At 43.1% G+C, this 12,420-nt stretch overlaps 1 protein-coding gene across 2 annotated transcripts; it reads left to right on the plus strand.

The window, feature by feature from the left end:
* The first annotated feature begins 245 nt into the window (after nt 1-245).
* Nucleotides 246-10,924, plus strand: LOC115167011 (E3 ubiquitin-protein ligase AMFR). 2 transcript variants are annotated; one of them, XM_029721017.1, is made up of 14 exons: nt 246-533; nt 967-1,354; nt 1,463-1,555; nt 1,907-2,071; nt 3,225-3,377; nt 4,393-4,433; nt 7,051-7,183; nt 7,565-7,698; nt 7,948-8,058; nt 8,224-8,426; nt 8,616-8,722; nt 8,968-9,102; nt 9,327-9,517; nt 10,031-10,924. In XM_029721017.1, the coding sequence occupies exons 2-14, from the start codon at nt 1,067-1,069 to the stop codon at nt 10,179-10,181; spliced, it is 1,905 nt and encodes a 634-aa protein (XP_029576877.1). In that variant the 5' UTR covers nt 246-533; nt 967-1,066; the 3' UTR covers nt 10,182-10,924. The 2 variants fall into 2 exon arrangements, with proteins under 2 accessions (XP_029576877.1, XP_029576875.1); XM_029721015.1 differs by having other exon boundaries at nt 246-384.
* The last annotated feature ends 1,496 nt before the right edge of the window (nt 10,925-12,420 follow it).

Below are 12,420 nucleotides of genomic sequence, written 5' to 3' on the forward strand. Positions count from 1 at the left end.
GACAACATTGCGCTTGGTAGACGTTTATTTTGAAAGTTGTTGTGATGACGCTCAGAATTTCATGTCCTGGGTCTCCAGCATAGATTGTATATCTCCAGCCAGAGAGAAATAAACAAGATGTCGTCAACATATGCCGCGTTCATACACTAGACGGAACTAGGAAACTCGGAAATGTCCGACTTGCTAACTGGTTGAAGTTAATCACGTGTCGCGTGCAACGACTTATCAAAATGGAAATTTCCGAGTTTCCTAGTTCCGACTAGTGTGTGAACGCAGCAAAAACCACGGATCGGGGAATTTTAACGTAGTCTACTGTCAACCTCAACAAGAGGAAATTGGATGTTGGACATGAAGTTAGCTAGTTAATGTCAAATTGATTAATTTGTAAGTTGAGTGAAATGTCTTTGCTCAAATTTTAACCACACTGGTTCCTTGTATTTCATAATCACCAGCTAGCTAACTAGCTAGTTGCTCATGCTAGCTAGTTAGCAACCTCTGCCGAGTACGGAAACATCAGATAGACTCTGGGACAGGTAACGTTAGCTAGCTAGAGAGTTTGGACTATTTAACTCAACAGCTAGCAAGCTAAAGTGCTCATTTATAAGCAATATCAGGTCCTCTATAGGAGTTTGTTTTATTTGAACTATACAAACTTGTAGCTAACAGCTAGTTAGCTTCCATGCTAACATTAGTCTAGCACTCACTAGCTAGCTGGACCAAAATGGGCGTTGTTTTGATAGCGGTAGCTAGTTAGTTAGCTAGCTAATAACAATATGAACTTAACTAGCAAGTTTAGCTGCTCAGCTAGCCCTCTACAACTGTCTCTGGCCAGTGAAACAACACTAGAAACTAGTACAAGACAGAGAGGGCTTGTTGCTCAGGCTTACTACCGTTACACTAGCGAACTAGTTCCATGCATTACCATTACCTACAGTAGCCTTACTGATTTGTTTTCCTTCCCTGCAGGTTGTTGACAGAGCTAAGGTGTGGTGGAAATCAGCGTCAAGCCTATTAGGCCTAACTTCACAAGTCTTGTGTGTGAGAGACCTCCAACATTAACATTCCAATGCCTCTGCTATTCCTGGAGAGGTTTCCCTGGCCCAGTCTGCAGACCTACACAGCGCTGAGTGTGGTTCTGCTGGCTGGAAGCATCTTCAGTGCCTACACTACTGTGACAGAACAGGGGTTTGGGGTTCCAGACATGGACGAGCCTCCTCCACCTGCACCCTTAGAAGGGGATAATAGAGGCGGCCTAGGCCTAGAACATGTGACTAGCGATGATGTTGTTGGTGCAGATACAGAATTGGCGACCACTGTTATGTGGTACCTGGTCACTGACAGTCTCTTTGTATGGGTAAGTCTTATTCAAGATAGGCTCAACTCAGCCAAGCAGCCAATATTGTTGTTACGTTACTTAGTTGTTACATGGTTGCTAAGTGGTCTGCTCTTCTCTACTCCTCAGGTGTTGGTGAATACAGCTTGCTGTTCTCTGATGTTAATTGCTAAGATGATCCAGTGCATGGTTTTTGGGCCCCTCCGAGTCAGTGAGAAGCAGGTGAGGCTTGGAGTTCTGGTGGTAACCTAATAACTAATATTTGGGATAATTTGATAAGCCCTGTGGGTACTCACATGTCAACATGGTACTTGCATGTTTTCTCAAGTGTTTGCTTTTTGACATGTCACCTTATTGAAGGTTAGGCATCTAACTGTGTTTATGTAAACTATAGTACAAATGTCCTCCACAAATAGTCTGCAAAACAAGATCTTATCATTGAAATCCACACTGGTGGTTTGAGTCTGTTAGTGTACTCTGACCACTCCATCCATGTTCTAATGTCTTGACCTCTCCTCTCTCCACCCCTCTCTCTTCCCATCTCCTCTCTACTCCACTCCTCTCTCTCCTCAGCACCTTAAGGACAAGTTCTGGAACTTCATCTTCTATAAGTTCATCTTTATCTTCGGGGTGCTGAACGTTCAGATGGTGGAGGAGGTGGTCATGTGGTGTCTGTGGTTCTCTGCCCTGGTCTTCCTCCACCTCATGGTCCAGCTGTGCAAGGACCGCTTTGAATATGTACGTCTCATCAACCTCTAACAGTAAATTTTTGTCATTTCGCAGACGCTCTTATTCAGAGCGACTGACATTGGTGCATTCATCTTAAGATAGCTTAACACTTTACTGTTGGTGTCTTTATGAATGCATTCATTAACCTTTATAACAGCTATATAACAACATTTGTCATAAGTAGTTTTAAATAATTATGAATAACGGCATGATATAAAGGTTCATATCCAATTTTTTTATGTTACAAAACTAGTTATATTGGGTAACAAGTGCTATTAAACAGTATGTATGACAACTTATTAGAATACTGAATAAAAAACTGAAATAAGGAAATTACAAAATGTAGATGGGCCCACCCACTGTACTGTAGGGAGAGTGACCTTGTTGACTTGTTTACACTGTAAACATATATACCTATGTTAGATGCCAGTGATATGACGCTGTTGGCGATACATTCAGTCACAGTGAATGCCATAGACCGGGTCTCTTTCAGGTCCAGGCCAGACCTATTAATAAGCCTAGTTCTTGCTGTATGTATGTAGGCCAGGGTCTTAGGTTTAGCTAATGTTTCAGTCGCTTCATAGACTCCAACTACAGAGTGGGGGGAGTACAAAAAAACTAAGATAAACATTTAGGTAGTGTGCTGTAGCTATAGGAAAACAGAACATCACACCATATTGTGAAGAATGACATCTCTCTGTCTGCAATCAATGGGTGTTAGGTTTGACCCTTATCATATCAATTGACATTGTACCTGTTGGAATGCTGTACTTTGTTGCTGCTGTCTGCAGTAAAAGTTGGATAAAAGGCTGCATAACAAGCCTGTATGTGTGTCACTGTACCTGTGTCAATATTGTTGTGTGTCACTAGACATGTTATTTGAGCATGTGTTAGTAGTACAGTATGGGGCTGCAGTGACACTGCCCAGATAAAGCTTACCTCTTGACCAAAAACATGCTCGACGGGAAAGTCTATTGAAAGAGTAGCCATGAAGTCTGCAACCACTCCTAAATTGTTATTCTGTGTGTCGGTTGCTCTTTTTATGAAAGTACAAGTTATATGTATATGTATGCATGTCCGTCTACATCTGTGTGTGTTTAGTAATCTCTCTTTCTGAATGAATGTATACAGTAGGTTAATGTGTACCTGTTTCCCCTTGCAGCTGTCCTTCTCCCCCACTACTTCTATGAACAGCCATGTGCGTGTCCTTACCCTACTGGTGTCCCTGCTGCTGGGCTGCTGTGGTCTGGCTGTGGTCTGTGGTATGCTGGGCGCTGCCCATGGCATGCACACCCTCTCCTTCATGGCTGCCGAGGTGAGGACCTGACCCTAAAGAGCTCACCAGCTTGTAGTCCTAATAAACGGAAATGAGTTCATTCAGCAATTCCTATGGGGAAAGAATAGGGTTTTGGAATGGACACCGAAAATAAGGTCTGAGGTTAACACAGACTTAGGATATCTTATACGTTTTGTTCTATGAGAGAATATCAGTCAGTTAACATCACCTTTATGATTTATGAAGCCTTTATGGGATTTTTCTGATTACATAAATGTTTCAAAATTCACAAAAAGTGACGTTAGCTGATGAAGATTCTTATAGAACAAAACGTTTCAGATCTCCTAAGCCTGTGTTTACCACAGACCTTATTTTCGCCGTTTATCTAAAAACCCTACAAAAACGGTTAATTTCTCCATAGACTTTGTCCAACGAACCATGGCAGAGTTAGTGCCTACAAAAAGACCCCCTTACTATTGCTCTCTATTGGGCGGCGAGTATTTCTATAGGCACACCCATTGGTGTAGACTAGAGCAGGGCTGGCTAAACCTCCTGGGGAGTTGGGACTACCATCCTGCAGGAGTTTGTTCTAGCTGTTGTTTTATTGTAAGTTACAGTAACAAGGAGGTTTTATCAGTCACAAATTAGTATTACGTCATTGTCATCAGTTACATTTATTGATGCAGTGTCTACCACTGCAAATCTACCATTCCAGTGTTTTACTTGCTATATTGTATTTACTTTGCCACCATGGCCTTTATTGCCTTTACCTCCCTTATCTCACCTCATTTGCTCACATTGTATATAGACTTATTTTTCTACTGTATTATTGACTGTATGTTTGTTTTACTCCATGTGTAACTCTGTGTTGTTGAATGTGTCGAGCTGCTTTGCTTTATCTTGGCCAGGTCGCAATTGTAAATGAGAACTTGTTCTCAACTTGCCTACCTGGTTAAATAAAGGTGAAAAAAAACTAAAAAACATTTGTTTCCCACAAAAAAAAGGATGTATAAAATACTTATGTATAATTCATATGTCTTTCTCTGTCTTTCAGTGTCTGCTGGTCACTGTGCGGACTGGACATGTCATCATGAGGTAAGACCCTTCCTTGCAGAATGCACACCCTCTTGCACTGCAACACAGATGACATAGCAGATCTAGAATGAACCAGTTCTAATATTAGCATACTATTAGATGTGTTACCATGAGCACCCGTTGAAAGACTGCTTTGTGCTACAGAGGGTGATCATGATGACTTGCAGGCAGCTGTATTTATTGGAGTGGTTCATTAATTAGTTATGCTAAAACATTATACAAAAACCCTGTAAACAGTAGCCAAGTGTATGAGTTGTTGCATTGCTTTGTGTTGTCTGGACACCCATAGCATTAAGCGCCTATCAGAGTCCAAAACGTGTACGCACAGTGTTCTAGAATGTTGGACCGTTGGCTTTCGTACTTTTTGAATTCTCAGCGCGGCTCAACCAATTTCTCCAACTGTCAACACATTAAAATGAATAGAGGAACGCGTGCGCAGAGCTGAGTTGGTTGGGAATTTTGGGGAGGTGTGCGTTCGGCCTGGCCCAGTGAGAGTTAAGCTAAGTGATGATCTACAACTATTGATTAGCGCAAGCAAAAATAAGTTGATGCTGGTCTGGCCTTAATGACTATGTAGTCTTATCTCCAGTCAGAAGAGGACTGGTCACCCTACAGAGTCTGGTTCCTCTCGACAGTGGCAAGAAAGTATGTGAACCCTTTGGAATTACCTGGAGTTCTGCATAAATTGGTCATCATATTTGATCTGATCTTCATCTAAGTCACAACAATAGACAAACATCGTGTGCTTAAACTAATAACATACACATTTTTTTATTTTTCTTGTCTATATTGAATACATAATTTAAACATTCACAGTGTAGGTTGGAAAAAGTATGTGAACCCCAAGGCTAATGACTTCTCCAAAAGCTAATTGGAGTCAGGAGTCAGCTAACCTGGAGTCCAATCAATGAGACAAGATTGAAGATGTTGGTTAACTTCCTTGACCTATAAAAAAACACAAAATTTGTGTTTGCTATTCACAAGAAGCATTGCCTGATGTGAACCATGCCTCGAACAAAAGAGATCTCAGAAGACCTAAGATTAAGAATTGTTGACTTGCATAAAGCTGGGAAGGGTTACAAAAGTATTTCTAAAAGCCTTGATGTTCATCAGCACGGTAAGACAATTTGTCAAGAAATGGAGAAAGTTCAGCACTGTTGCTACTCTCCCGAGGAGTGGCCGTCCTGCAAAGATGACTGCAAAAGCACAGCGCATAATGCTCAGTGAGGTAAAGAAGAATCATAGAGTGTCAGCTAAAGACTTACAGAAATCTCTGGATCATGCTAACATCTCTGTTGACGAGTCTACGATACGTAAAACAATTAACAAGAATGGTGTTCATGGGAGGACACCACGGAAGAAGCCACTGCTGTTAAAAAAAAACATTGCTGCACGTCTGAAGTTTGCGAAAGTGCACCTGGATGTTCCACAGCGCTACTGGCAGAATATTCTGTGGACAGATGAAACTACAGTTGAGTTGTTTGGAAGGAAAACTGTGTGTTAAAAAAAAAAAAAAAAAAAAAAAGGCACAGCACATCAACTTCATCCAAACTGTAAAGTATGTTGGAGGGAGCATCATGGTTTGGGGCTGCCTCAGGGCCTGGACAGCTTTCTATCATCGACGGAAAAATGAATTCCCAAGTTTATCAAGACATTTTGCAGGAGAATGTTAGGCTATCTGTCTGCCAATTGAAGCTCAACAGAAGTTGGGTGATGCAACAGGACAACGACCAAAAACGCAGAAGTAAATCAACAATGGAATGGCTTCAACAGAAGAAAATACGCCAGTCAGTCTTGACCTCAACCCGATTGAGATGCTGTGGCATGACCTCGAGAGCAGTTCACACCAGACATTTGAGGTCGACCGATTAATCGGAATGGCCGATTTAATTAGGGCCGATTTCAAGTTTTCATAACAATCGTAATCGGCATTTTTGGACACCGATCATGGCCGATTACATTGCACTCTACGAGGAGACTGCGTGGCAGGCTGACTACCTGTTACGCGAGTGCAGCAAGGAGCCAAGGTAAGGTGCTAGCTAGCATTAAACGTATCTTATAAAAAACAATCAATCTTAACATAATCACTAGTTAACTACACATGGTTGATGATATTACTAGTTTATCTAGCTTGTCCTGCGTTGCATATAATCGATGCGGTCGGTGCCTGTTAATTATCATTGAATCATAGCCTACTTTGCCAAACGGGTGATTTGACAAGCGCATTCGCGAAAAAAGCACTTGTTGCACCAATGTGTTAAAATCAATACACAAGTATATATACTGCTCAAAAAAATAAAGGGAACACTTAAACAACACATCCTAGATCTGAATGAAATAAATAATCTTATTAAATACTTTTTTCTTTACATAGCTGAATGTGCTGACAACAAAATCACACTAAAATAATCAATGGAAATCCAATTTATCAACCCATGGAGGTCTGGATTTGGAGTCACACTCAAAATTAAAGTGGTAAACCACTCTACAGGCTGATCCAACTTTGATGTAATGTCCTTAAAACAAGTCAAAATGAGGCTCAGTAGTGTGTGGCCTCCAAATAAAAAGGCATTATTGTGACCAGGGCAGGGTTCTGACTAAGTCTGTTTCTCTGCAGGTACACCATCCACCTGTGGGATCTGAACCACCCAGGCACCTGGGAGAGTAAGGGCTCCTACGTCTATTACACTGACTTCATCATGGAGCTGTCTATGCTGTCCCTGGACCTTATGCACCACATCCACATGCTGGTGAGTGACAGAGCCGGGAGCACTACGGGCTGGTATTAGTAAGGGAACTAACTGAATGGGTAAGAGAACCACCGAGAGGCCCACAAGATGGCTGACTGAACTAGCCTGAATTTAAAATAAGGGCTCTATCTCAATTTGTCTTCGATTCCTTGCATTCTGTCTCCTCGCCGCCTCAACTGTATTGGTGAAGGTCCATGGTGTCTCCTCTCAGATGGTGAGAGTAATCGAGGAAAGATGAATTGAGAGAGAACCACAGTGTTCAGTTCGATGAGAGTTGAGTTTGATCTTAGAGCTGTGTTTAACGTTTCACTCCCGTCTCCCCTCAGCTCTTTAGTAATATCTTAGAACTGGGTTTAATGTTTGACTCCTGTCTCCCTTCAGCTCTTTGGTAATATCTGGCTGTCCATGGCCAGTCTGGTGATCTTCATGCAGCTGAGGTATCTGTTCCATGAGGTGCAGCGCCGCATCCGACGCCACAAGAACTACCTCCGTGTCATCAACAACATGGAGGCCAGGTCTGTCTACTGACCAGCCTGCTGATGGCTCTCACTGTCTTGTATATACTACATCCCTACTGTTACTTATTAGGTGATGGGTGGTGTTCTTTCACTCTTAGCTGAGACTCAGTGTATGAAGCTGTAGCAGTGTGTGTGAATCTAGTCTCTCTGCTTTCTTATGACGGGCTATCTCACTGTTAGCTATTTAGCTATTCATGAAACTAGTGCAGTTGTTGATCTAGATTTGTTATGCTCTGTGCCTCTCAGGTTTGCAGTGGCCACAGCCGAGGAGCTGGTAGCCAACAGCGATGACTGTGCCATCTGCTGGGACACCATGCAGACAGCACGTAAACTGCCCTGCGGACACCTCTTCCACAAGTAAGAGACTGACCCAGCCACCTTGGCACCTCTAAAATCCCATGACTCATTATTTCCTCACACTTGATTGAATGTGGCATTATGTGGGTGATGTTTTGATTGACACTAAGTGTTGTGTTTGCTGCGTTTCTGTGTACATTAACGTTCCTGTTTGCTATTCTTCAGTTCATGCCTGCGGTCGTGGCTGGAGCAGGACACGTCGTGTCCAACATGCAGGATGTCCCTGAACATCAGTGGTGATGGAGGCCCGGCCAGAGGCCAACAGCAGGGGGCTGGCCTTCCACTGGAGAACAACCTGGGCCCTGGGGGCCCCGCTGCAGACGCCAGACAACACCTCAACCAACACAATCACTTCTTCCACTTTGATGGTAAGGCCATACAGACTTGTTTTACAACACAGGTGATCTCACTGAATGGACTATATTGAGTATGGTTGATGATTATGAGTTCTGGCATATAACATGTTGATAGTCACATAGACAGACATCACACTGTTAGAGACATTTCTTATAGTGCACATTTCAGGTAGTGATTATTGTGGTGATGTCTCCTCCCAGGCTCCCGCATCGCCAGCTGGCTGCCTAGTTTCTCAGTAGAGGTGATGCACACCACTAACATCCTGGCTATCGCTCAGCAGGCCAACAACTCTCAGCTCAACACCATGGTGAGTCACAGCCTTACTCTAATCCCCTCCCTGGACACCAGGGGATTCTCCTTTCAGCATGTTTCTTTAGTCCTGGACTAGGTTTAATCCTTCCAAGAGGTCTCGCAAGCATCATCTGAGCTTTGAAGATTGTTTTTACACCTGCTTTTCATCAACAGCTTTGTTTTCAATGTATTCATTGCAGCAATATGACTTGACTAGAATGGAGGTGGCTGCTGGGTAACATAGTGTTCTACTCCCCACAGGCCCATCAGATCCAGGAGATGTTTCCTCAGGTTCCCTACCACTTGGTGCTGCAGGACCTGCAGTTGACCCGCTCAGTGGAGGTCACCACCGACAACATCCTGGAGGGACGCATCGTGGTGCCCTTCCCTGCTCTGGTAGGTCCTCCAGTTCAGTTCATTGGGTATTTTGACCATGGTGGTCCACATATAGACCCCAGAAGGCCTACACTTTCCCCTTGTGTGTGATTGTACTGCCTCTTTCTGAGGGTTAGGTAGAAAAAGAGAGGGATTGAATTCAGGATCTAGTCAAATGTGTTTAAAGGTGTATACTGTGGTGTTAACTGGTGTTGATTAAAGATGTCTTGCGCCTCCCCCTCCAGGCGGCTGAGCGTTCCCCCGTGCAGGTGAACCCAGGCCCAGAGGAGGGGGCAGGAGCCAGTGGGGGGGTGGAGACTGCTCCCAGCGAGCTGAACAACATGGAGGTCAGAGGGAGCCGTTTCTCCAAGTCTGCAGAGGAGAGACAGAAGATGCTGCTGCAGAGGAAGGATGAGCTGCTGCATCAGGCACGCAGGTACTGTACTGTCACCACCGGCAATACTAGACCTGTCTGTCAAACAAAACGGGTGTATTCAGTTAGGGGAAACCTTCCCAGCTTTGCAGATAGAAATATAGCTAACCCTATTCAACTTGGCAGACAATCATATCTTATTACGCAATCAATTTCTGTCTGAATGTTTTGCAACGTGACCAGGCATCCTGAACAGGCCTCAGCTGACAGTCTTCTTAGATAAGAGCAAACTCCTGTTGCTGTCTTGGTGGTAGTTTCTTGTCTGTTCGGTCAGGGTTCAGTCACTGGCTCTTTTACTGAGTAACTACAGTAGCAAAATAGATTTATTGTAACTAAATGACTGAGATCACCGTCATGTTTATAAGGACACACCATAGCAAAAGTTTAGCAAAATGAAAGTTTCTTATTGGACTGGTTCAGACACTTTCTCCCTGCTACTCTCTGTTTCTGAGCATTTCCTTCCGTTTCGTGTCTGCTGAACACAACCCACATTGACTTCCATTCATTTCCCCACAGGAGATACTTGAGAAAGAGCCCAGAGGACGAGGAGGACCTGCCCACTCTGGAGGAAGACGCCCCTGTCTCAGACGTGACCATGCTGAGACGCAGGACCATGGCAGCAGCTGCAGAGAGACGCATGCAGAGCCAACCAGACCCTGCTCCCTGAGACTATACTGGACTGTAAACTCCCACCTGGACAGTCTCACCTCGAACCCACAACTAATGCCCTTGGAGTGTCCACCAAACTCCTCACGTCCCACCTAAGAGTCACCTCCACCGAAAGAGCTCTTTACGTTATATGATCAATGGAATTACCTAAATAAATTCATTACATTACAAAGTGTTATAAGAAGCATGGGCTTTGGCTGCACAGGGGCTCTGCTGTTTTAGGCTGCCCTAGTGAGATATGAGAACTGGGCCTTGGGAATGGTACCAGCCTTCTCTGAACTTTCACCAGGCACCAGAGGCTTAATTGGACATGGATCACCAGTGTTTTAAAGGAGTGGTGGGTGTCTGTCGAGTTTCTGAAGTGCACAGTAAAACGCCACCTCGCACAGCTGTCATCACATAGCTCTAGCCCCCAGCTTCACTAGACTTACCTGTCATTCTCTTTACTGGCCATGATGGGGAAGGAAAGAGCATGGTGTCATAGTCTGAGGATTCTGCTGAGGTTAGTTAGGGTTTGTTAAGGTGCTGTTGCTACATACAGCTCATAGTGTAATGGAGTGGGACATAGTTTGTATTGGTTTTATTCAACAACAAAAATATTTGTGTCGTAATGGGCTGAGATTGATATTGATATCATTTGTTGGGTTGATAACATACTGATGTTATTTTATAAAAATGGAGTGAAAACTGTGAATTAAGAGTAGGTTTAATAGATTAAAACATTGAAGCTTTTTAAAATTTTATTTAAGAGAATGTCACTTTAGTATTACAGCCTCTTTGAAATATGAATGTACTTTATCCACATAATGCTGCAGAGAGAGTAGAAGAGTTTAAATTCTGGCCGTTGTGGAGACCTGGTTGTTAATAATGTGTTATATGTCACATATCCACCCGAGAAAGAACACTATCTTAATAGGAAGACGGAATAGTTTTGTCTCCAGACAGACAGTTAAACTCTCACCCGTACAGAGTTATAGAAGAGTGGCTCCCTGACCTCTAGGTCAACCAGTGGTTTCTATCTGCGGTGTGTATACCTCTAAAACTTCCCAAAGCATACCTACACTGTATTAAACATCCATTGATACAGGTACAGAAGACTGTATGGGCTCAGAGGAGTTGGGTTGAGGTTTGAATACTGATGAACCTATCTGATTCACTCACTCACACTCCATTCCTACACTCCATGTACTGGTAGGCTCATTTCTTGCAGACGATATGTAGGCCTATGTGTTGGATTCTTGCAGAAGATATGTAGGCCTATGTGTTGGATTCTTGCAGACGATATGTAGGCCTATGTGTTGGATTCTTGCAGACGATATGTAGGCCTATGTGTTGGATTCTTGCAGACGATATGTAGGCCTATGTGTTGGATTCTTGCAGACGATATGTAGGCCTATGTGTTGGATTCTTGCAGACGATATGTAGGCCTATGTGTTGGATTCTTGCAGACGATATGTAGGCCTATGTGTTGGATTCTTGCAGACGATATGTAGGCCTATGGGTTGGATTCTTGCAGACGGTATGTAGGCCTATGTGTTGGATTCTTGCAGACGATATGTAGGCCTATGTGTTGGATTCTTGCAGACGATATGTAGGCCTATGGGTTGGATTCTTGCAGACGGTATGTAGGCCTATGTGTTGGATTCTTGCAGACGATATGTAGGCCTATGTGTTGGATTCTTGCAGACGATATGTAGGCCTATGTGTTGGATTCTTGCAGACGGTATGTAGGCCTATGTGTTGGATTCTTGCAGACGATATGTAGGCCTATGTGTTGGATTCTTGCAGACGGTATGTAGGCCTATGTGTTGGATGTCTTTGATAACTCTAAAGGCTTTTTAAAGTTGAGTGGGTGTTGTGCGTGAATCACAATGGAATGCTTTAATTTACTTTTACCCCAAAGAACATTGATCCCATGAACTTCCACATGATGCAGATGTCTTTCTTTGAGATGTGCATATTTTTGTGTGTTTGGTTGATGCAAAAGATTTCTCTTTCAGCTTGTTTCATCTGTGGGATTGTAAGAAGTTCCTACTAACTGTGTTTCAGAGATGCACCTTTTGTCAAAAACAAAATACACTCGTCAGTTTTTCATTGACTCAAGCTATTGATCAACTCATATTTTCATATCCATGTCATATTTTTATATTCATAAGGGGTTATTTTTGTAACCATTGTATATTCGATCTAATCAAAAACATTAATTAATATTTTGGACTGAGCTTTCCTCATATTTT

Source organism: Salmo trutta, chromosome 29 (assembly GCF_901001165.1).
Source record: "Salmo trutta chromosome 29, fSalTru1.1, whole genome shotgun sequence".
NCBI lineage: Eukaryota > Metazoa > Chordata > Actinopteri > Salmoniformes > Salmonidae > Salmo > Salmo trutta.

What these genes read in the sequence shown, in the direction of transcription:
- LOC115167011 (XM_029721017.1), top strand. Translation starts at nt 1,067, where the DNA reads ATGCCTCTGCTATTCCTGGAGAGGTTTCCCTGGCCCAGTCTGCAGACC. An exon ending in TCTCCTTCATGGCTGCCGAG is followed by an intron (nt 3,378 to 4,392) that starts GTGAGGACCTGA and finishes TCTGTCTTTCAG; the next exon opens with TGTCTGCTGGTCACTGTGCG. An exon ending in TGGTGCCCTTCCCTGCTCTG is followed by an intron (nt 9,103 to 9,326) that starts GTAGGTCCTCCA and finishes CTCCCCCTCCAG; the next exon opens with GCGGCTGAGCGTTCCCCCGT.